This window comes from Sipha flava, unplaced genomic scaffold (assembly GCF_003268045.1).
Source record: "Sipha flava isolate LNK unplaced genomic scaffold, YSA_version1 86_pilon_pilon, whole genome shotgun sequence".
Classification (NCBI taxonomy): domain Eukaryota; kingdom Metazoa; phylum Arthropoda; class Insecta; order Hemiptera; family Aphididae; genus Sipha; species Sipha flava.
This window is the reverse complement of record NW_020273628.1, coordinates 1,157,344-1,181,588: the sequence shown is the minus strand read 5'-3', so window position 1 is coordinate 1,181,588 and position 24,245 is coordinate 1,157,344. Positions and strand designations below refer to the sequence as shown.

The 24,245-nt window shown below is 28.1% G+C and overlaps 4 protein-coding genes across 6 annotated transcripts; 2 read left to right on the top strand and 2 right to left on the bottom strand.

Moving 5' to 3' along the window:
• The first annotated feature begins 56 nt into the window (after positions 1–56).
• LOC112693417 (sex determination protein fruitless-like) lies at positions 57–6,458 on the top strand. Of its 2 annotated transcripts, XM_025568475.1 has the most exons (8): positions 57–250; positions 412–588; positions 1,554–1,694; positions 1,747–1,953; positions 2,737–2,845; positions 5,305–5,582; positions 5,664–5,852; positions 6,242–6,458. In XM_025568475.1, exons 2-8 carry the CDS (start codon positions 418–420, stop codon positions 6,326–6,328), a joined length of 1,182 nt encoding a protein of 393 aa, XP_025424260.1. In that variant the 5' UTR covers positions 57–250; positions 412–417; the 3' UTR covers positions 6,329–6,458. The 2 variants fall into 2 exon arrangements, with proteins under 2 accessions (XP_025424260.1, XP_025424261.1); XM_025568476.1 differs by lacking the exons at positions 5,305–5,582; positions 5,664–5,852; positions 6,242–6,458 and adding an exon at positions 3,292–4,368 and having other exon boundaries at positions 62–250.
• Positions 6,459–7,502: 1,044 nt separating this feature from the next.
• LOC112693420 (40S ribosomal protein S5) lies at positions 7,503–9,142 on the bottom strand. Of its 2 annotated transcripts, none has more exons than XM_025568479.1 (4): positions 9,035–9,142; positions 8,249–8,394; positions 7,692–8,129; positions 7,503–7,627 (listed from the first exon to the last, which is right to left on the bottom strand). In XM_025568479.1, the coding sequence occupies exons 2-4, from the start codon at positions 8,390–8,392 to the stop codon at positions 7,559–7,561; spliced, it is 651 nt and encodes a 216-aa protein (XP_025424264.1). In that variant the 5' UTR covers positions 8,393–8,394; positions 9,035–9,142; the 3' UTR covers positions 7,503–7,558. The 2 variants fall into 2 exon arrangements, with proteins under 2 accessions (XP_025424264.1, XP_025424265.1); XM_025568480.1 differs by lacking the exon at positions 9,035–9,142 and adding an exon at positions 8,792–8,874.
• A 4,969-nt stretch (positions 9,143–14,111) lies between these two features.
• LOC112693410 (PIN2/TERF1-interacting telomerase inhibitor 1) lies at positions 14,112–16,210 on the top strand. Its single transcript, XM_025568464.1, has 4 exons — positions 14,112–14,362; positions 14,506–14,628; positions 14,946–15,126; positions 15,194–16,210. Exons 1-4 carry the CDS (start codon positions 14,281–14,283, stop codon positions 16,155–16,157), a joined length of 1,350 nt encoding a protein of 449 aa, XP_025424249.1. The 5' UTR covers positions 14,112–14,280; the 3' UTR covers positions 16,158–16,210.
• A 39-nt stretch (positions 16,211–16,249) lies between these two features.
• On the bottom strand, positions 16,250–20,877 carry LOC112693409 (nuclear pore complex protein Nup107). The gene is made up of 17 exons (XM_025568463.1): positions 20,768–20,877; positions 20,525–20,637; positions 20,308–20,451; positions 20,108–20,247; positions 19,887–20,039; positions 19,696–19,821; positions 19,494–19,592; positions 19,039–19,238; positions 18,726–18,965; positions 18,381–18,651; positions 18,107–18,303; positions 17,837–18,035; positions 17,643–17,777; positions 17,390–17,566; positions 17,206–17,328; positions 16,557–16,658; positions 16,250–16,488 (listed from the first exon to the last, which is right to left on the bottom strand). Exons 2-17 carry the CDS (start codon positions 20,568–20,570, stop codon positions 16,360–16,362), a joined length of 2,481 nt encoding a protein of 826 aa, XP_025424248.1. The 5' UTR covers positions 20,571–20,637; positions 20,768–20,877; the 3' UTR covers positions 16,250–16,359.
• Positions 20,878–24,245: the final 3,368 nt, after the last annotated feature.

Sequence of the window (24,245 nt, the reverse complement as noted above, 5' to 3'; positions counted from 1 at the left end):
GCGGCGATTGACGTCATGAGTCTTGATTTTATCAGAATAATTAATTGTTTATTTATAAATAAAAGTTATTTATTACCATAAAAAAAAAAAAAAAAGAAAAAATCCTTCAGGGTAAATTTGAGTGCTGCTGCCGCTGTTGCTCTGCCGTTGTTCTAGCTTGACTGATTCTCGTGTGGTTATCGTCTCGTACTTATTAGTCACTGCGTTATTACTATTTTTGTTTTTATTTTGAAAACAGATAAATACACAGGTGAATGTGACGTTCGATTGTAGTATATTAATATTATTTTAGTATTATTATTATTATTATTATTATTATACATAATTAATGAACGATAGTATCAGTATCATTGTTCTATTATTTATTGAGTACGTTTGTTTGTTTGCGTGTATATGTGTTAATTACATCAGACCCTAATGGCCGATCAGAGGTTCTGTTTGCGATGGAACAATCATCAGCCGAATTTGGTGAACGTAATGACTGGCCTGTTGAACAGCGAAATGTTTGTGGATGCAACCATTGCCGCAGAGGGACGGAAAATTCAAGTTCATAAAGTTGTATTGTCTGCTTGCAGCAGTTATTTTCAAGTAAGATAGTCTTATGATTCAAGTAATAGTCTTATGATTTTATTTCAAATTGTAGTTGTTTTCAGTGATCCTTATATGTAGGTCTATCATTATTATCATAAGTCAATTTTTAGTATCTGTATGGAACTTATTTGATAATTTTAAACTCAACAGTTATAACTTATTTTAAGTATTATAGTTAGAAATACTATTTTCTACATTCAAGTATGAATTTATTTTTCATACTTACATGTTAATTATTTATAATTTATGCCATATAGGTATTTTTTGTTGTACAGTTTAATTTAAGTTAAATTATTATGGAAGGCAGATTACATTTTGTGAATAAAAAATTTAATTAGCAGATAATTGTTAAAAGAAAATTGATGTGTTTCATACTTAGATAGTTACTAAATAATAGGTGTATTCAAAGTCTTAATAACTGGGTTGCCACCTTGGTAGCTAATTATTTTTTATAAATATGCATTTATATTTTTATGGATAAAAATGAAGTATAATAACTTTTATTATATATATTTTTTATTTTAAGTATGTCTAATAAACAAATACATCTTGCTTTTGAATGATACATTTGTGAACTGAATAACAGACTGATAAGAAAACCTATATATATTATATAATATATATATATAATGGATATATATATATATATATACATATATATATATATTATATATTATGTCTATTTTTTTTTTTTTTATTGATAATTTCATGGTATTGACTATTGATATTGATCAATTATTATTAATAACATTTAATTGCTTATTTATTTTCATACTATTTAACTTAAAAGTAATAGGTATATCAACACATTTTTTTCTAGTTACTGTTATTATTTTATTTATTATAAAAATTTTCAACATCTTAAATTTTTAAGAACGCACCATTTAAATATAAATTTTCAATTACTTAATCATTAAAACATTAAACTTTAATTAATTGCATTTTTTTTTTTTTTTTTTTAGATGCTTTTCAATGAAACACCATGTAAACATCCAATTATTATCATTAAAGACATGTCTTATAATCATTTGAAAACATTAATTGAATTTATGTATTATGGAGAAGTTAATATCTCTCAAGATCAACTCCCTATAATTCTAAAAGTAAGTGTTTTTTTTTTCTTTCATTTTTTACACTAACTATATATTATATTAGGCTGCAGAAAGTTTGCAAATTAAGGGACTGACAGAAAAAACAATGTTTCCGTTTACTACAACACGACAGGCAGAAACTGAATATAGTTTGTTGTCTCCTTCAGCAAAACGAAAAAAAATGCACCTTATGAAATCATCTAGTGATAAATCTGAACATAACAGTTCTATAGAGGATATTTCAGTAACCGAACAAGATAATTTGGCTAATGTAAGTATTGGCTTTTGTAACACAATTTTCATATATATATATATATATATATATATATGTATAATGTTTTTATGGATTCAAGTTTACTAAAATTTTCTTTATTTTTAATTTTAATCTTTGTTCTTAGTACCATATTCAATTAAATTTTTTTTTAAATTAATTTAACATTAACAATGCTTTAACTCAAAATTAATAAGTCATAAAGTTTTAAAAATATTAACATTTTTTTTTTTTTTTGTTGCATCAATACTAATATTTCAACATCTTTATTAGTTATTAGTTTAATTTTTTATGTTTTATGAAGTTTTTTATTTTAAGATTTAATTATTTAAAATATATATAGTATTGAACATTTTATTAGTAATTTATGTTATTGATTATTGATCAATAGTACGTGATCACTTTAATAAAACATTATTTAATAAATTATTCTACATTTTACTCTAATATTTTAGATGTATGACTAATTGTTACAGACTTCTGTTTTATTTTTTCCATTATTTAATATAGATTAAATGGTTGTTTTTTAGTATTGTTTCAATTTTGATTATTTCCTTCATAGTCATTAATTAGTTATAAACTTAACATATTAAGAAAGAGTTAAACATTTATTTGTATCTATAATAAATAATTTGAATATTTTCAATATGTAATTTTGATATGTACCTTGGTACTAATCTAACCTAATCAAATTCATTCAACTAAGAAATTACGTTTCTTACATTAATGAACTAGTATAACCATGGTATAAAATATAAAAACTTATATTAGACTCTTTTATAGAGATCTCAACCTACACCACAAGGACAAGAAACATCGAAATCTATTGGTAGTGTAAGCAAACATTCATCAACAGAAAATAATGCTTCGATTGTTCATCAAAAACCTGAAGGTATGTAAATAGTGTTAACATTTTTATCTAGTTTTTATTTACTATCTAATTAGATTAATAAGTTAAATCTGCAATTTTTTTTTTTTGTTAATTTAGATTTTGTTTTGTAATTAGTTAAACATTAACCAAAAGCATTATTTATATATTTTACATTAATATACATAAAAAAGCATGTTATTGTTTGGATCATCTATACAGTTTTGTAGGGTAATGATTATTTTTGCTAAGTGAATGCAAAATATAAGTAACTATTTAGATGAGTGAATAGTTTCAAAAACGTTCAACCTGTAAAATACTCACTTTAAAGAGTTGCTTAATTGCATAATAAAATAAGTCATTTTAATAATTGTATTTCTTCTTAAAATTTCAATTGTGTCTTTTTTTTTTCATTTAAAATACTTAATATATCAGAACATTTTATTACAAATTACAACATTTGCTAACAGGTTGGTCGTTTTTGGAGCAGCTCTCTGATTGCCCGCCTCACAGTGTCTACGCCATACCCAAAGCCAAAGCAACATCCAAACCAGAGAATAAAGTACGCAAAAAACGAGAACCAGGTATACGAGAGAGTGATCGTTTTAAAGAAGCTCTTGAAGCTGTTCGTGTGGGACGTATGGGATTTTGTCGTGCAGCCCAAGAGTATGGTATAAATAATCGTACATTATGGCTTGAGTACAAAAAGAAAGGTTATCCTGTTCACCGAAAAGGTCAGTCTTCCTCGTCTATTCCAGTACCTTCGCCAGCCTCATCTATCAATGGTCAATCTTCCGATCAAGTATATCAAGCACCGTTATATGAACCTTCAACGTCTCAAACATCTTCAACAGTCGATCATCCTGCTTATGTTTCACAAATGTATTCACAACCACTGACAGTTATTAATCCATGCTATTATTCTTCACCAGCACCTTCAATATTTTCTGCTGGAAACCATACATAATTATTATATTACTTATTAACAATTCTTTTTGTTTCCTTTTCTTTAGCTAATAATTTCACTTTTACTGGTTTGCACAAATATTTAACTATATTAATTTTACAATTCATTCATTTGAATACAGAATAGAATGTACTACAATGATTTGTTATTTTCAAGTGGTAGAAGTTATGTTATTGTTTTAAAATATTAAATCATCATGAAACACCTTATATTTATTTGACGAATCATTCACAGTTCATTATTTGTAAGATGCAACAGTAAATCGAGTATTCCTTCTTATACATGTGTAGTGTACTTAAACTGCTTTCTATACTTAACTCATTGTATTCACCTTATTGATATTTATTTGTATATATATCATATAAGTTGTATAAATAATTTATTGTTAAAATTTTTCAGTACAATATTTTGTTTTTAAATGGACTTCATAGTTATGGTCGCTAGCCCCCTTCTCTCCATGTGTCTTGTATTGTATGTTAGGAAAATATTTGGGTAAACTTATATTGGAATAGTTGGGTGGTAGGTTATTCTTTTAGGACAGATGTCTCATCCAAAAAATGTAATCACCCAGTGACTAGGGTTTGAACTATCAACTGTATATTTAAGCACAGTTGTGCTTATACCATTTGGACACTATATCCCCATCATGGGAGTCACATGATATTGTTTAATAAAGAAGTCTTTAAACAAAATTAAAAACTTATTAATCATTTAAAATTCTACTTAAGTATTTTATACCATAATAAGACAAATATTTTAAATTAAGACACTTAGTTTTTGATCAAAAAAAGACAACCTATACTTACTATTTTCACAATTAGACATTTTTATAATAGAACAAGAGAAGAACAGACAAACATGTTTATTTAAAATTATGTCAATATCATTAATTTTATACATGGCATAATGATAGGATGTTATATTGTGTCTCATAACTTTTTTTTATAATTTTTCTAAAACTAAATTTATGTATGTTGATGATTTTATGTGAATAATTTATTTAAATAAAGAGGGAATGAACTTTTAAAAACTGGGTTGCTGACATTTTTTTTGTCCCCTCTTTCATTAAATCTTATAGTATGCCTCCAGTTATGAATCATAAAAATTTCCCATTCACTCACATAATAAGTGAAGTGTAGAGAGCAGTTTTAGGGTACTATATGTGTATATGATAAAAACGACTGATTTTAATGTTACTCTTTCTTTAAGGACTGTCAAGTATTTAATGATCCGTTAACTTTTTAAGAAACAATTGTGCATCCTGGTGTTAATCTATAATTATTTATTTGTATAGATATTTTAATTATAAATTATAATATATTATTAGTTTTAACTTGATTTGTATAACAAAACTATTTTTAAATGTAATATTTACCGAAATATAATTACTGTATTTTGTAATTTAGTTGTTTTTTTCTTTTTCCATACCTCATTATTGTAGTGTAATAATATAATATAATATATTATATTATCAGGTTTAAATCTGTTATTAAAAATGGATCTTTTAATTTTCCAGTTAATAAACGAATTAGAACTCTAGTACGTCAACCCCATATAAAAATCAATGATTGTGAAATGAGTACAGAGGTGTCGACAGTTGTAAAAACCGAAATTAATGATGAATTGGAACCGGTATTCCGTGTACTTGAGAGACAATGTTCTGAGCCAAATCCATCATCGATCAACACATTAGCTGTTCCTAAACCAACTATAGTCAAACAAATTTCACAGCCATCGGAATCATGTCAAACATCTAGAAGTTATTTCAATGATGAACTACCTAGTGCATCACAGGTAAATCATAAATATTTTAGATCATAATACCTTAGCGTTTTATGAACACCATGATGTTCATTGGATAATGATGATATATAGATAAATACGAATGATTCGTACAACGGATCGACGCGATCAGACCACTGTCCATTGTTGAGAACAGGACCAGCGCTCGGATGTAGTTTTTGTTGGAACACAATTGATGCTCGTGGAAGATTTTTGAGACGAAAAACAAAATACCATTGCCCTGAATGCAATATAAACCTCTGTTTGGTTCCTTGTTTTCAGGTGATTAATAAATTTAGCATAACTATAAGACTTTTTTTTTTGTTAGGCTCTCTAATAATGCCTTGAAATCCATAAATGGGCAAAAGTAAAGGTAATTGAGTAGAATGCTGGCTAAATTATAAATAAATTTTATAATTTTAGGAATGCAATGTTAGGTGTTCAAACAATTTAAAATTAGCTTTTAATATTGTTTTAGTTTTATAACTGAAAATGGTAATACTTTGTAATGTTTACAAGCAAGCTCATTTTTTAAATTACTACATTTGATCTTTTATTAAGATATTTTTATATTTTATTATTTCTAATAGTTAAAACTAAATATGTCAGTTACTGTTTATTTATATTATTGAATAGTTACATTTACATACATTTTTGATTTTACTTTTTAGGAGTTTCATGAAAAACAAACTCAAACAAAATCAACAGAAATTACTTTGACTGATCATTCGCGAACTTTTAAAGAAGATACCATATAGTTTTCGTCTGTAGTATACATTTTTTATGAATTATAGTTGTTTAACTATGTGTTACCACTTTTTATTACTTAAGAATATGTTCTGATTTTGTTTAGTTTAGAACAAGTAATATAGTATTTGTTAAATATTATTTATATATAAAATTGTTATTTTTTTTAATTGAAATAATATCCTATCTATGAGTAAAATATAAAAAATGTTGTTAATAATTTTTAGTTTTTAAGATATTTTTTCATAACATATAATTCAGCCTTTGTTAAGTATACATTTGTATGTTAAATAAGTGAAGGTGTAAACTAAGTTAATTGTAGAATAAATACTTATTTGAACAGCAATGCAATTTAATACAAATTCTAGTCAATATTAAAATAATTTATTAGTTAAATTGTAAATTTCAATAAAAGTAATATTTTACTAAGTATTTTTTCTATCAAGTTTGTTGAAGCCAATTATTTAGTATAGAGGTATTATTTTTCAAATGATATCTGGTACTACATAAAATATGGAGTTTCAAAATTATAACTTAGGATGTTTTATTTATTCTCCAATGTTGAGCAGTGATTATTTCAAAAGGAATAAAATTATGTTAAAAGTAAATTAAAAATTAAGATTTGTCAGGTTGATTGTAAGTAGATTAGCAAATCACCTACAACATTATAGCACAAGGCAAAATGCAAACAGTTTTTTTTTATATAATTTATCTTAGTTGATTATCAATTCAATCAACTTTCTTCTTTTGAGTATTGACAGTGGTGTATTTTATAATATAAAAATACATAAAAGATTAGCAATAATATATATTATAATTAAAAACTAATATTCTCTTTCTCTATGCTTTTGTAGCTAGACATTTAAAGCTTTTGAACCATTTTTTCTCCTAAGGGGAGGGGGATAAAGACTTGGGAATCCCTCTGAAAATATGTGAATACTGTTAATAGCAAAATTAATAGTGCATTTATTATTCATTGTGAATGCAAAAGAGCAGAGAAATATTAACTTCACTTTAACTGTATAATACATATTTTGGCATTAACTCAATATAATTTATTTCAATTAGTAACATTTAATTGTCGAGCCAAAATATTTTTGATGAGCATAAAAATTGATTTAATTTTGTAATGTACACATCAGTTTTAGAACCAAGGAAATGAAGAATAAAAAAAAAAATTAAAACTTTCTTAGTCCAAATATACAATGTATATTTAAAATAAATGAATCAATATATGGGAATTAACGATTAGACTTAGCAACACGTTCCAGTTCGTCTTTCTTTTTGATAGCATAAGAATTAGATGATCCCTGTAAAAATAAAATAATAAATATTTGCTTTAATTCAATAATTAATGTAGTGTATTTAAGACACCTTAGCAGCATTGATCAATTCATCAGCCAAACATTCAGCTATTGTCTTGATATTTCTGAATGCTGCTTCTCGGGATCCTGTACACAGTAACCAAATAGCTTGATTGACACGTCTCAACGGAGAAACGTCAACAGCTTGACGTCTGACAGTACCAGCTCTACCAATACGTGTAGAGTCTTCCCTGGGTCCACTGTTGATAATGGCTTTGACAAGTACTTGTAATGGATTTTCACCAGACAACAGGTATATGATTTCAAAAGCATGCTTAACAATACGGACAGCCATCAGTTTCTTTCCATTGTTACGTCCGTGCATCATCAAAGAGTTAGTTAAACGTTCAACAATTGGGCATTGAGCCTTACGGAAACGTTTAGCAGCATAACGTCCAGCAGAATGAGGTACATATTTGGCATACTTTTCTTTGACAGCAATGTAATCCTATCAAATTTTAAATAGTAATTTGTTAATTTGTAATAAGATTAGGATGAACAGTAAAAACTGGAAAATTTCTATCAAATAAACATAATGAATAATGATAATATAAGACATAAACATACTTGCAAAGACATATCAGAAACTTCAACATCATCACAACTCCATCTGCCGAACAGTTTAACTTCCGGTAATTCAGCAGCTATTTGTAAAGGAGCTGAATCTACATTAGGAGCAACCTGGACATCTCCCCAGTCTTCATCGGCCATGTCTGGAATAAACAATGAAATTAAAATATAAACCAATACAATTAGAGGTAAATCATTTATCTAAATATTTGATAACACAATGAAAACTTATAACAAAATTGTACATTTTAAGACAAGAATTACTAGAACTCTAGAACATAGTTCAATTGATAAGTAACAACAATAAAATCTAGAAACACAAGATAACGGAATATAGAATTGGATAACGAAAGCCAAAATTAAAGATGTTATTTGAATGGTCACATTCATATGAAAAGTTAATAAACGTGCGGTCAACCAAATTGTTACAATTTCGCAATTCAACGTGTAATAGAATAAGTAAGGCAAATTATGATTGCGGATGTAGATACGTGTCGATTGGGTGCGATTGACCGAATTAAAAATGTAGATTCGTATTACCTAAGGTGAGGGCAACACTTTAAAAACACAGAAGGCACCGAATAATAATAACGAAGGACTATGTTTACTTCACGTAAGTTTACGTTCAAATAGATTTGAGATCGGGTTTTGAGGTTAGCCATGTGTAATTTTTGGCGATTTTTTGGTGAAAACATCGAATAGTAACAGACTTTTAGTAGTGAATAACGAAACAGCGCATAACGGCACATTATCCGGGTGTTGATCAGATTATAATTCACTTACTTGTGTTTGGTGTAGAAATTAGACAGAAAATTTCCGAAACCGTAACGTCGGAACGCGGACAAGTGGACGATAATTCCAAACGAAAGAGATCAGTAAGCAGATCACGGCACGGGACGATATAATGACAACAGCAGGTTGGCGGCACTGCGAATGTACACAGTGCCACCAGTTGGCCGGCAATTGCAAAAAGAATATTAAATATTGAGTTTATGACATATGGGACACACCAAGTTCTGATTTCTGATGCTTTAATGCAAAAAGCGTTTACAGAAACAAAACAAATTATTATTACATTAATATTAAATTATTTATGTGTATTATGTTTCTGACACGGTTCACATTTCTTAGAAAATGAAAACTGTCAAATATCTAAGAACATAGGCGTGCGCAGTATTTTGTATCGGGTGCAGCATACATTTTTAACCGGTCCTAAAGAATAATAAGCAGCCCACTTATTTCCTTTACATAGCATCCCCCCTGAATTCTTTTTAGCCCCACTGTGTAAGAATTTAATATTTTATAACTTCATATAATTACTTTTGTACCCAAATCATTATATGGTATATCCCCCACACCATATAGATTCATTACTTTATGACTAACCTATTACAGTTATAAGAAATATAGTAAATCGTAATTAAAAAGTAATAATATTTTAATGAAATTTAGTATATTCATTTATACTTTTATAAATATATATACATATATATATAAATACATATCACATATGTAATAAATGACACTACTCAGACTGCAATAACAGTGAAAAATCGTTATTCAATTACAAACTTAATAGTCGATTCGGTTATGTGATTACTGATTACTATGCTAATTATGGCATCTATTCCGTTTTCGTATCGCTGCACGTCTGGCTGGATGGTTAATGCGCTATTGTCATTGTGGTTGTGTCTGTATTTGTATACTGTATAGTGTGTAGGCACATCGAAATTACCCAATAATATCCATCTATTTTAAGATTTGTATTGATAAAGTAAAATTATCATTTTTCATTTGAATAACATTGATGAACATTTATATTTTTATTTAATTATAAACTCAATATGTTTAAAATTATTCATTCTATGTATATCTTTCAAATAAATATCTACCAGCCCACTAAATCCAAGATAAATTGTCAGGTGCAGCAAAAGCAGCATTCACTGCACTCGTGCGCACGCCTATGTGTAAGAATGTAGGATTACTGATTAGCAAGGTTCGGAACTTTAGGCATTTGCATGTTTGTCTAGAACAGTGGTTTTCAACCTTTTTAACAATGCGGCACATTTCATCTCCAATAAAATTTTCGCGGCACACCAATCCATATATTATGTGAACCATATTTTATATATGTATATGTATATGTATACTGTGTACAGTCTACTCTATTAGAAGGTTATTTTTTTTTTTTTTTTTTTTTAACTTAATTCTTTATTTAGCAATCTGTTAAAAATTAGAACAATAAGCTTATTTGATATAATAATAAAACAAAACAGGAATGACGGAGTGAAGAGACCTCCCATTGGAGGTACTTCGTCAGGAAAGTAGTTAACCTATATTACACGTTTATATACAATTTATCACAGCAGGTCACGACACCACTGTCGTTTTAATCTTCTTTGAGAGTTGCCTGGAATAGTTGCGGATGAGAGTTGAGTAATAAGAGGGTTTGGATGTTGGGTGAGTCGGCTATTGAAACGCTTGTAATGGAGTTTGACTAATTCGGTGACAGTTTGTATTTTTAAATCAGAGTGGAGGGATTTATTGGAGATGTAGTATGGAGCTTTTGAAACTGTTCGAAGAATTTTGGATTGAAATCTTTGAATATGATTGATATTAGATATTTTTGCTGCACCCCAGAGCTGGATTCCATATGTCCAGATGGGTCTTAGGAGTAATTTATAAATTAATAGTTTGTTAATTAGTTTTACTTTTTTGGCAGTTAATAAGGGTCGTAGAAGACGATGACGGTTGTTGAGTGCGACAACTTTGCTTCTGATATGAGGTGCCCAAGTAAGTCGGCGGTCGATGTGGATTCCAAGATATCGTACACACTGGGCATTAGGTAAAGTTTGGTTGGTTAGAAATAGTGTCGGACAAGTGCCGTGCCGAAGAGTGAAAGTACAATGGGTGGATTTGCTCTCATTCATTTTTACTCCCCATTCTCTATACCATGTTTCGAGGAGGTGAAGATGATTTTGTACATAGAGAGAAGCTAAGTTAGGGTCACGACTGATAGCTATTATAGCTTTGTCATCTGCAAAATCGCCGACTAAGGTTTGGTTTGAGTTAGGTTGGTCAGAGATGAACAGATTAAAAAGTAGTGGGGCAGTAGTAACTGCACCTTACGGTACGCCAGCATTAATTCTTGCTGGAGGGGAGATTGCAGAGCCTATACGCACTGAGAAAAAGCGGTCTTCTAGGTAAGACTTTAGGATTAAGTAGTAGTGACTAGGTAGTAGATGTTTTAGTTTATAGAGTAAACCCGCGTGCCATACCCTGTCAAAAGCTTGGGAGACGTCGAGGAAATTTCCAGTACAGTAGAGTTTTTCCTCTAATGCGTACGAGATTTTATCAACTACCCTGTGTACTTGATGTACAGTGGAATGGCTGTTGCGAAATCCAAATTGAGTGTTTGGTAGTATATTTGCATCAGTGACTATGGGTAGGATACGTTTTAATAAAAGTTTTTCAAATATTTTTGACAGGATCGGAGAAGACTTATTGGTCTGTACGAGGAGGGACAGTTCGGCGCTTTATTAGGTTTAAGGATTAAAATTATAGTGGAGTATTTCCATAGGATTGGAAAGTATGATAGCCTTAACATTGAATTATATATTTGAGTAAGGAAAATTATAGTTTTTTTTGGTAAGTGTCTAATTATTTCAGCGGTTATCAAGTCGAAACCTGGCGATTTTTTTAGAGGAATTTTTTTTATAATAAATTCGACTTCTCCGGGAGAAAAGGCTCGGGGAGGAAGACACATTTGAAGAGGAGAGTCGAGAAAATTTTCAACATTTTTGATTCTGTTTTGAGATAGAATATCAAGGTGTGGCTGAAATGTATTGACTAGATGTTTTGCGAAGATGTTTGCAAAGATGTGTTGCATATGATTCGGACCTGTGGTTAGCTAAAAGTCGTTTAAGTTTTAATGCAAGAGAATTGTAGTGGCGTTTATCTGATGGATATCTACTGTTTTGCCAAACAGCACGAGCACGCCGTTTTGCTGCGATTAAAGTCCTTATATAAGTAGGAAGATTGTTAGGCGACTTTTTAGAAGGTAGTAGTTTGGGTGATTCCCATACCGATGATTGTATGTTATGTGTGAGCAGATTAACAGAGTCATCGATATCATTTATTGTTTTTAAACGAGTTTTTAAGTCGGTTTTTCCCGATAAGGATGTAGCAAATTTTTCCCAATCAGTTTGATGTTGGGATATGACTGTGGTGGTAGATTTGTCGGGAGGTTGACAACCTATGATGAGAAGGACTGGAGAGTGGTCTGAGCATGGGTCTAAAAGGTTGAGGGTTTGAGTATGGAGGTTATTAGGAATTTTGGTGATAAATATATCCAATATATCGGGGTTTTTGTAGCGAGATGTAGGCCAGTATGTATAATTAGGGGGCGTCAGAACAGATATGTTAGAGTGAGATATAGATTGTAGGAGAGTGTTTCCTCTAGGGTTTGTAGCACGACAGCCCCATAGAAGGTTATTTATTGTGAAATATATTAAAACAATCGATCGATCGAGACGGCTGGAACGGGCATACTCATAATAAATAATATTACAATTAGTATATGTATCTACGATTAGTTTGATCAGTTTTCATCTCGAATATCAATAATAAGCTGGTAAATACATATAAAATAATTTATTGATTTATCGCGGCACATTTAAAGGGCTGGAACCACTGGTCTAGAAAGTGCATATTGAAATTCTGATTCGATACAAATTCGATTCATAGTATGTATAATTCCGATGTAAAAATTGTTGCATAATTTTGCATATTTTGTTACTTTTTGTACAAATTCGTATATTTTGGGTTTAAGAACATTTATATGCATATTTCATGGATTTAACAATATTTTTTAAAAAAATGTATAGTTTAATAATAAAATATTAGATATATGACAACCAAAATTCCAAGTTTTATATCGTTTAACAAAATAAATTAATTTATCAACGACTATTATTTGTATTTGTCCGGTTCCCATGCACTTAGCAATAATATTACCATCTATAAATATAGTACCGAGAATTTGTAATAGCATTGATTATAGAATATATCTATTCTATAATCAATGGTAATAGTGACCACCGTCGGCCCGCATTTATTTTTATACAAATTTACCACCGTATTAATAATATGACGAGTGACAACTGATTTCCCTCGTAGACTGTTCTACTAAGGCATGATAGGGCGGTGCGCACGGATCAACACAATGATATCGAAAACAAAATGAAATTACCAATTCTATTTTAAGAAAAGTATTATTTTGAATTTATTTAATTGATATTTATTGAAAAAGTCGACACTTCTACATCCACGGACGACCTCAACAATTAAGCGCTATGGTCTACGTTTCTGCTCTGCGCGTTTTTATTGTAGGCTGTTTTTGCGTTATTTGTTTTTGACTTGTATACTTTTATTTATATATTTTATAATATATAATATAATATATTATCTGATTCAGCGAAAAATATCTAAAATACCAAATACTTCACAAAACTGAATAATTCGGAAAGCTAAATTGAAATATAATAGATTTTTACTCAACACTTATCACAAATATAGAAATATATTGTTTTATATTTGTACAATACTCGTGTTAATTTACTAATTCCTCGTCTTAGGTGGGTGTGATTTACGATTATTTGCCATATATATTTAAATAGATTGAACAACATTGATTTTTATTTATCGTGATTGGAGATACGTCAATTTTAACCAATCATGGGTTAACATTATGAATTTAAGAATTGAAGAACACGAAATAACATTTACATTGCATTTTGATTAGTCAAAAACTATCGTTATGGTTACATCATGTTGTTCACGTTGGTTACGCTGTTTTGAATGTTCTTGTTATCATTAACTTTCAACTATCACCTTTGCTACTATAATTTATATTTTTTAATTTAGTACAACGTGAATTCGTGTGAAGTCTTGGGTGCTCGGATCGTCGATTGGCGTTGATTATTTTTGTTAATTATTTTTTCTTTTCTAGTACACCACCAAAGTTAATCATGTCATTGGCAGAACCAAGGAAGAGAAGGAAAAATCCGATGCACAGTGTTAATCTGTCAGCTCAAAATCATTGGTCGGAAGGTAATTTTTATTTAACTACATATTGTATACTTAAATTTCCGTAATAGTATTGATCACATTTATTTATATAGTATAATATATGTTTAGAATTGCCATTTACTCGTAACTAATTTTTTTTTTTTTTAAATTGTATATAATTTTAGATGATTCAAAATTTGGTCAACGTATGCTTGAAAAATTTGGCTGGTCAAAAGGAGCTGGTCTTGGAAAGAATAAACAAGGGATAGCAGAAAACATTAAAATTCAACATAAAGTTACCCCTACAGGTATAAAATGTTTCTACATTAATAAGAATAATAGTTTTAATTTTAATATGTTCATTTTTTTAACATTTACATGTGAATACTCGATAATTGCTAGTAATATTTGTTATCATTTAGATCATATATTTCAATTTAAGTAGTTATTATGATGATAAAAAAAAATTAGTTTCCTGTTAATAGTAATATAATCCATTATTGTGTAAACTAAAGTGAAGTTTGTATGCTCTTATATGTAGTCTTTGAACTACTTTTTTGACAATTTGATTTAAGATTTATTTTTAGTTGATAAAATATTAAATTTTATTGTAATAATCATGTAGGATTGGGATTTCTGGCAAACAATGCAGATGATTGGTTTAAAGCAGGCGAAGACTATTCGCGGTTATTATCTCAATTAACTGAAAAGTTTGACCAGTACCAAGCACTTACAAAAGCAAATTACAATAAGAACTCACCAAAATCTCTTGAGGAAAATTCATTAAATTCTAGATCAAGAGTACAGTAAGTTATTATAAAATTATTTGTTCCATAGTTTAAATAAATTCATTAATTCAATGTTATTTTCTAGCTATCATAAATTTACAAAAGGAAAAGATTTGACACAATACAAAAAGGAAGAATTAGCATGTATATTAGGTAAAGGAGTAAAAGATGATGATCAAAATTTAAGTGGTTTAAATATGCAAGAATACTTTAAAAATAAACATGAAAGTAAAAAACTGCTTATAAATAAACAGTATGATATACCTAGCAATGAAGATCCTACTAGGATTTCTAATGATGAAACTAATAAAAATATTAAAACCGGCAAAGTTGAATGTAATATAAGTGATGCAATTGACTCGGAAGAAAAAATTGTTGAACAGGTAAATAATTTTACACCTATAAAAAAAAAGAAATGTGACACACAACTTTCAAAACAAACTGTTAAGCCTCCTAATGAATGCAATGAAGCTGAATTAAAAACTAAAAAGAAAAAATCAAAAGAATCGATTAATGATAATGTAAATGATGTTGATTTATCAAAGAAAATAAAAAAATCCCAAATGCCAACTAATGAGAATGTAGATAGTATTAAGTGTCTTGAGAGTGAGTGCAATAGTAATAACAATAAGGAAACTCAAAAACAAGAAGAATTAGTATTATCATATAAATATCAGAATTTAGTTGATCTTTTAATTGAAAACAGTTCAGCTGGTAAAAAGTATTGTACGGATTCAAATTCTATGTTTGAAAAGAAAATAAAAGAATTTATTGATACCGTTAAAAGTCAACATTCAATCACTGTTTCTTCTGAAATAAATCAGACAAATGAAGAACTAAAGTCAAATAAGCCCTTGACTTTGAATCCTGACGACAAAAATTTTGTTAAAGATTTTGAGGCTCAAAAATCTAAAGTACTTGAGAGTATAAAAAAACGACAAGAGGTGTCAAAATATGTGAACGATAAATCTATGTTTATTGCTGAACATGGTAATATTTTATTCTTTGGTAGTAATATGAATGAAATCAAAGGTTATGGAGACTGGTAAAATATATTGAATATTATATGGATTAAATATTTTTTTGTTTTTATGATTGATATGTATTATAATTAAAAAACACATTTTTCAATGTTATAAAATTAATATTTCTTTTTCTTTTTATATTTTATAACCAAATTGATTCTTATAATTAATTGAATTATTTTGAAATACACATTAAAATGAACACAATGTATAATAGTAATGCATTTTAAAGAGAATTATTTTGTTCTTGGGATGAAAAGCCCCAAGGGTCTAAATATTTAGAAGATTCCATTATGCACACTGATGATTCTGCAATTTTTGCCAATAATTTCTTTAGGTCTGCTTGAGAGAATAACTAAAATAAATAAATGCAGTCATGTTATAATAAACAGTAATAAACACAAGTTTTGTTTTTATTAATACTTGGTAGAACTTGTTTGTCTCATCTGTAAGGTAACTGGCCAATTTAATGCACTCTGAATACTTTTCAGTAGTATGTAGTATAGTATGCAAAAGCATAAAAATCTGGAATCATGATAAATCATAAATTGTATTCATGGTAAATATTTGTACATTTTTTTGAGACAATAAAGTAAGCAAATATGACAATGCTTGAATTATTTGCAGGTATTGTAAAATTAATTTAAGAAGAAAGTAAAAGATATTTAATTGTATACATTGTCAACTCTTAAAAATTTGTTAAACAGAAAAGATAGTTTTTTCAATATTGTATTGATATTCTAAACTTTAGAATCGAAAGAAACAAGTATTCTTTCTACTTTTAAAATGTTTACATTTCAACAATATTTAATACTATTAATTTAAAATTTAGAATATATAGCAAACAAATATTAAAAATATATTATTTACTTAACTGAGGATATTAAATACAATATAATTTTATACACCTTAAGTGTAATATAAAATTTCAACATATTGTTTTTCAATAAATTAAATGGTCCTATTATAAATAATAAATATATTAAATCATAATATTAATATATCAATACACTTTGATATTATACTTATTATTATTATTATAATTATTATCTTATAACTAAAAGCAACAAACCTTTGGGATACATATAGTTCGTAAAAGTTCAAAATGTTCATGGCGACTTTTGTCTGTGTTGTCATGGTCAACAAGCCAGCCATTGGGGAAAAACAATAAGTTGAAAAGTTGTTCTCTCACAATCTGAAAGTGTAAAAGTATTTTCAACATACTTTTAAAACGCATTAAAATTTATCAAATATACTTGTGATGAATTTGAAAAGCTCTGTTTCCAGTTGTCTAAAGCTATTTGATACTGTTTCATATTATGGTCATAAATCATTTTTTTTGAGTATTCAGCATTTGCAGGTAATTTGGTAGGTTCAATGGGTTTGGTTTGGTGGTATTCATGAAACCATTCTGCAAACCCTTCTTCCGCATCCTAAATGAATTGATCATTGATTACATAATTCACACAACATAATAAATAGTAAATATAATTGTAACTAATTACATACTAAGTAACATTTATAAGCTAAATATTCCAAGATGAGTGATTGAATTTTACTGGAAAGTGATACGTTGGATGCCAAAAGTGTTTCAATATTTACATTATCATTATTTAGTAATGTACTGATTGATTCCTTTTTAATCTAAAGTTTGATATTTAAGGATTAATATAATTTATTTTCACTTTAATACAAAACCAGACCTTGTTAAATGCCAAACGAGCAGCTTGAATTTTTCCTTGAGCAACAAAATTACGCACAACTGCATTGATTTGGACAAATGCTTCTTCTACCTGGTGTGGATAGTAAATTATCCAATCTAGTGCTGAAACCAGTTCGTGATCATCATTTGTAATTTCCGAAAATAGTTCGACACCAGAAGTCACATTGGTATATCGATTTCTATATTATTTAATGTTACAATTTCACAATTAATCGAAAAATCTCATCATGTTAATAAAATCAATATGTACCTATATGTCTCTACAATACGTTTAGTAATCTCATCCACAGGAAGTGAAAACTTTTCAGCAGACATTAATCCATTATGTCGTTGTTCAGGTGAAATCATTTTTTCCAAAAATTTTGCATAAATTATGATTTGACTATTTTGTTCTAGTTGTGATGTATAGTAAGCAACTAGTATGGGGTCATTTATAGGGATTAGAACCTAGAAAATTATAAGATAATCAATTTACATTTACATATTTTACATATAATAACTTGATTTATAAGATTTAAATATACTTCTATATATTTTTGTATTATGAGATTGCCAGCAAGTGCATCATGTTGAATACCTGCCCAGCGAATTACCAAGACCAAATGAGCAAGAAAACGTAAGAATTGAGGGTCTAATTCTTTATTTTCAGCCCAATCTGCCATATTATTTACTAATTCACGAAATTGATTTGTCATAAAATATTGTTGAATTTGACGTTTGGGTTGGTGGGCTTCTTGGCGGACTGACAATTTAGAGTTGGATTTTAGTTCAGCAACAACATCATCTAAAGACATTCTACAAAAATAAACAATTAGAATTGAAAAATAAATATATAATTTGATAAACAAGTGAAAAAAATATTATTTTACTTATACTCCCAGTATTTTTCTGGAAGACTTATAAAGTTGCTTGTCCTGTTGGTTTGAATATGGTTTTCAACAGCTACATTTACGATATTATGAAGATGTGCCCATAAAATGTCTTCCCATTGATTGCATACAGGTAAAACAGCATCAATGTTCCCACAAAGTATACCAATTGTAGCTCTCCAATGTGCAGAATTCTTTATGTCTGACGATATTTTCCATGCACAACACTTCCAAACATCTCTGAAATGAGTTTAAACAAATAGGTTAAAACATAATTCATTACTTAATATTGGTGATAATATGAATCAGATACCTATTTGGATTCCCAAGAACTTCATCAGATTGTGTCTGGTCTTCTTTAGATTTATAAAATGGATCATGATAAAGTCTCCATCCTTCCAATATTGCTGACCTCCAAAATTGACCATACTGACAACACAATAATTCAGCTTTTTCTAAACGGCCACAACGAATTTCTGTAAAAACTTGGGCTAAAAGTCTATCATCATCTACCTATTAACACATTTATCTTTAGTATAAAAATAAAAAAAATATGTCCATAAATAAAAAATACATTATCAAAATAAAAACATGAACTTTTATTTAATTTTAATCAAATAACATAGTTAAATAATCAATGAATTTTAAGGAAAACTGAACGCATAACATTTGAATAAGTAAATTGCATCTATCTTATAATAAATATTGAAAATGAATATTTTTGGAATTGCATGATAAGGAACAGCTAAATAAGTATTATTAACATACTTGGTCTAAATCATGAATAGATCTTGCTTGCCTGCTAGGTGCATCTGGATCTAATTGAGTAACCAGAGCGCCAGAGCTTTGATATATCAATTCCTTTTTCTAAAACAATACATAACTATTTGTAACACAGAATTATATAAATAATTAAAATTAAAGAGATTCTCCCTCGCATAATAAGTTCTCTAGGTTCTCTGATACATACTAATAATTGACCTAAAGTATTTGGCCAAGCAACTTCTTCATCGGAAAAATGTTTTGCGTTTTTCATGAATTCATTTTCCATTCTTTCAGCAGCACAATGTTCTAACCAATCAACTATTCTTTGTATCTATAATATGAAGGTAAAACTATATTCAGTACATTTTTTTAAAAATTTTTTCAAAGAAAAATTACCCCTTTTAATTTTTGATCTTCTTTGAACAAGGCATCTGATAAATCTCGATCACTTATTATATTATCAACTTTTTCAGACTCTAAATGTTGTACTTGAAAAAGTGTTAATAGTAAACGCCAAGTATTCAATTCTTGTTCTAACCAATCTACATTCTATAAAAATAAAAATAATGAATTAAACCATAAACAAAAAAAAAAAATACTTAGATTTTTATAAGTACTTGATTTTGATCTTTTAAAATAGATATGGTATCTATACAGTTGTCAATAAAATATTGAAGAATTTCTAAAAGTTGTAGAGGTGAACTTATACGAAATGCTTGAAGAACATCAAGAAATTGATAGTACAATCCATTTTCAGCTAACGAATTAAAAGGTTGATTAATAACAATTGTTTTTGAAAAAATAATTCAAACCTTACAATTTAATTTTGGTTGAGAAATAGGTATGTCAAATATAGCACTGAGTTCACCTGGTATATATGATACAGATAAATTTAACTCAGATTTATTTATTTTTAATTTGCTTATATCATTTGTATAATCCATGAAAGATCCATTAATGCCTGTAAAAAAACATATGACAAAACTATAAGTTTGATAAAATATTTAAATATTAATTTCAATAAATGTATATACTAGTATCCAGATCAGCTAATATTTCAGCTCTAATAGAATTATCCATAGTTGTTGTTTATTTATACCAATTCAGTTTTTATGAGTATTCAGTGTTCAAGTACCTAAATTAAATTCTGCAAATTGATAAAATAATAATAGTGTTTACAATGCATTTTAAGTAAAATAAATTTTTTTATTTTTATAATCATATACATGATTACAAAATAATGTATTAGATTATTTAACCAGTAAAATTATACTTACCAACTCTTATGATCTTTTAAAAAAAACCAGAACAATTTTAACGGGCTTCAACACAGATTGTGAACTTAGACATAAACAAAAAAAAAAACCGGGTTGATAAGATCTTCGTCTAAATCAGTGCAACCATGTCAACATACTAAAACTATTTAATGTTTATCTCTTAAGTATCGGTTACACAATTCTTTACCATTTTTAAAATTTTTTTTTATTTATTTGTTATTCCATGGACCATTATATATTTCTCACAGACTGTTGGACATCTATTTCTATGGATTCTGTCCTTTGTCTAAACCTGTAATTTCCTATTTTTTACATTCTGCTGTCTAAGTCCATTGACTTAACCATTTACCTTTTTTTTCGCATTTTTATTTTATTCGGTGTATTTTAATTATACTAGTTTAATTATTACAATAAATTATACATCTTCGAAAATTTTTTGGATTGATATTTTATACAATGACTTCTTGTGCTGTAAGATTTTGTTATAATAAATTATCAAAAATTAAAAATATTATTTACTTCAGATTTCTAACAGATCTATTGAGGTGAGTACCTAATTATGTTTACAATTTTCATTTTCATAATAGAATATGTATTTTAAATATATAATTGTTACTAATTCAAAGGCCTAAACAATGGATTGAAAACTGTAATACATATCATTTATTGGAAAAAGGTTGATAGCTTTATATACAAGATAAAATGTTTTTAGATCAAAGTACAAAGAATCGTTAAAAAGCAGATGCAATCAACATTATTTAGTGGTAAAATTTTATTTATGAATTGATTATAATAACAATGTATTAATGTAGTTAAATATTCAACTAAAAAATGTTAGATGAAATATTATTGGAGAGAGCCCTAGAAGAAAGAAAATTGAAAGAAATTGAGGTTGAAGTTGCAAGGCATTATGTTCCATACCTATTATTGTGCATCCATCCATCGATAATGATGTATGCACAAGTCACACAGATGTATCTAAGAGCTTTTCAATTTCAAATGTTTCAAAAGTCTCCACCAGTGATTCATCATGTCAAACTCCACTTCATCTCACATATAAAACACCTAGAAAAATGAAACTTATGAATGAGGTGCGTACTGAAAATCAAGAAATTAAAGAATATAAAAGAAAAATTAATATCGCATATGAAGAACTATCACAAGGTAATACTATTGAAAACATGTTGAAGCTATACAAACAATATTTACCAAAGTTTAAATTTAATTATTACTATTCATGTTAATCATAGAAGTAAAAGAATCAACTGGTTATAGGTACTGCAATGAATTTAAACAATTAGCATTAACAATTTACGTTTTAGGTCCTTAGGTATTATTCATTTTTATAATCCACTTGCTTTCCCTAATCCATGTACACTAATATGCATAACAAAATATTATGAAAAAAATTTGGGTCTTATTGATTTTTTGTTCAATTTTTTTACTTTTTAAACTTAAAATTTTTTACCTGAATCATTAGAATGTGTGTTGTGTGCAAAAGAAATGTAATTAAAAAGTTTTTTATATTATAATATTATTAAGGAAGAAATTAATAGGCTTTAATGAAACAAACTATCGCAAGACATGATCCTGCTAAATTTGTACTCGTCTTAATGATTCGAGATATTAATTTTAATTGGAAATAACCCATTGCTTATTTATTTATATCAACTAGTTGCAATGGTTTAAATTTGCAGAACATAATTTTAACCAGTATTTTAAAGTTAAATAATTCTTCTTTTTCTTGGCTTTACAATTCTGTAAGAATTTTGCCCGCTACCAACTCTGTTCTCCAATCACAATCCTGGACTCTCTTTTCCCAATCTGTCACTTTGAGTGTTTCCAAGTCCTTTCTTATTCCATCCATCGTTTTTTAGGCCTACTTTTTGGTTTTTTCCCGGTTGATTTCCATTCAATTACTATTCTAACCAAGCCACTTAAGTCTTTGGCAATTAATGTAGCTTGTTAATAATAGAACCTCTGTAGCGTGCTGGGCATTGTTTTCCAGTACTATATAAATGTTTGTTTTAACTTATAAATCTAAGTGTAGTGATGTGTGATGTGGTAATTTCAATAATTAAGTCGTACAGACTTAATTATTGTATTATTGTATTAATTAGTGTATACATGCATTGATTATAACATCCTTGTGTTGTGGTCAAGAGTGCATCCTGATTATTATATTCGTAAGTTTTGTTAAGTGTGTTACGTGCCAACCGATCGATCTGATGATTCAGTTACAACGTCTCAGTCAACGCTTGATTGGAAGTGTAGTTAAGAATAATTAAGAACTTTTTTAATATAATTAAATTTATTTAACTCATAAAATTATCTTAACTACAATTTTGTAAATATTTTAGTGGTAGAAATTATCTAAGTCATAACAATTGTAACTTATAAAATGATTGAAATATTTCTAAGTCCAGACCATAACATACACTGACGTGAAGGTGCTCAGTGCAGCATAGCCAAAACTCGTCTGAATTGCCCTTGTTTTCGGGTCCCTTTTATATGTGATATGGTATGTGTGTGTGTAAATGAAAACGATAATAAAATATGATAAATGTGATGAGTCGTTATTGATTCGGTGTGTGCGCTCTAAAATATGATAATTCTCTATTGATTCTGTATGAGTGTACTATCTCTTAACCGGCCCATACTTAATACAAGATCCAGAATGTGGTCAACCACCCACGTATATGTGACTTCGATATTCATATTCTTATTTAAACAGATAACCATGTGAACAATTTAACTTATTCACACGTCTTGTTTCGATGTCCATGAGAAACTCTTATAATGTGTATTTTATACTATGTGACTACGCAGGACGCAACACCTCCCCACCTAAAAATTAATTTATGTTTGCAAAACAGAAATTAATTCTTATAGTTATGATTTTACAATTGGTTCAAGTTACAATTTTACAGCAATACAGAGGTTTACAATTTACAATTATTACAATGATTCTTACAATGTTATTAGAATTGTTACAATATAAAGATGTTGTTACAGATTTATAATTTTGACAATGGACTTACAATTTCTACAATATAATAATATGTGATAAAATATGTTTCGATTATATAATGGTTACAATAAATTTGATTAATATAATTGTTATTTCCGCATAGGAAATATTACAATGAAATGTGATTAATATACTTATTATTTCCGTATAGGAAATATTACAAATAAATGTGATTAATTAATTTAGTGTTAGTATAAATAGGTTAGTGTTACATATGTTTTGAATTACATTTTTTTTTTTTATGGTGGTTAGTATTACATTTTTTTTTTTTTTTTCATTCATTTTTTTTTATATTGGTTAGTATTAGTATTTGGTTAGTATTATACTTAATTAAATAAGTGCATTATTCTTGAGAATTACCCAGAATTAATATATTATTATTTAAAATTTATATTCTACCATTCCTCTTCTGATTCGTAGGGTTCTAATGTTTCCATTCTACTTATG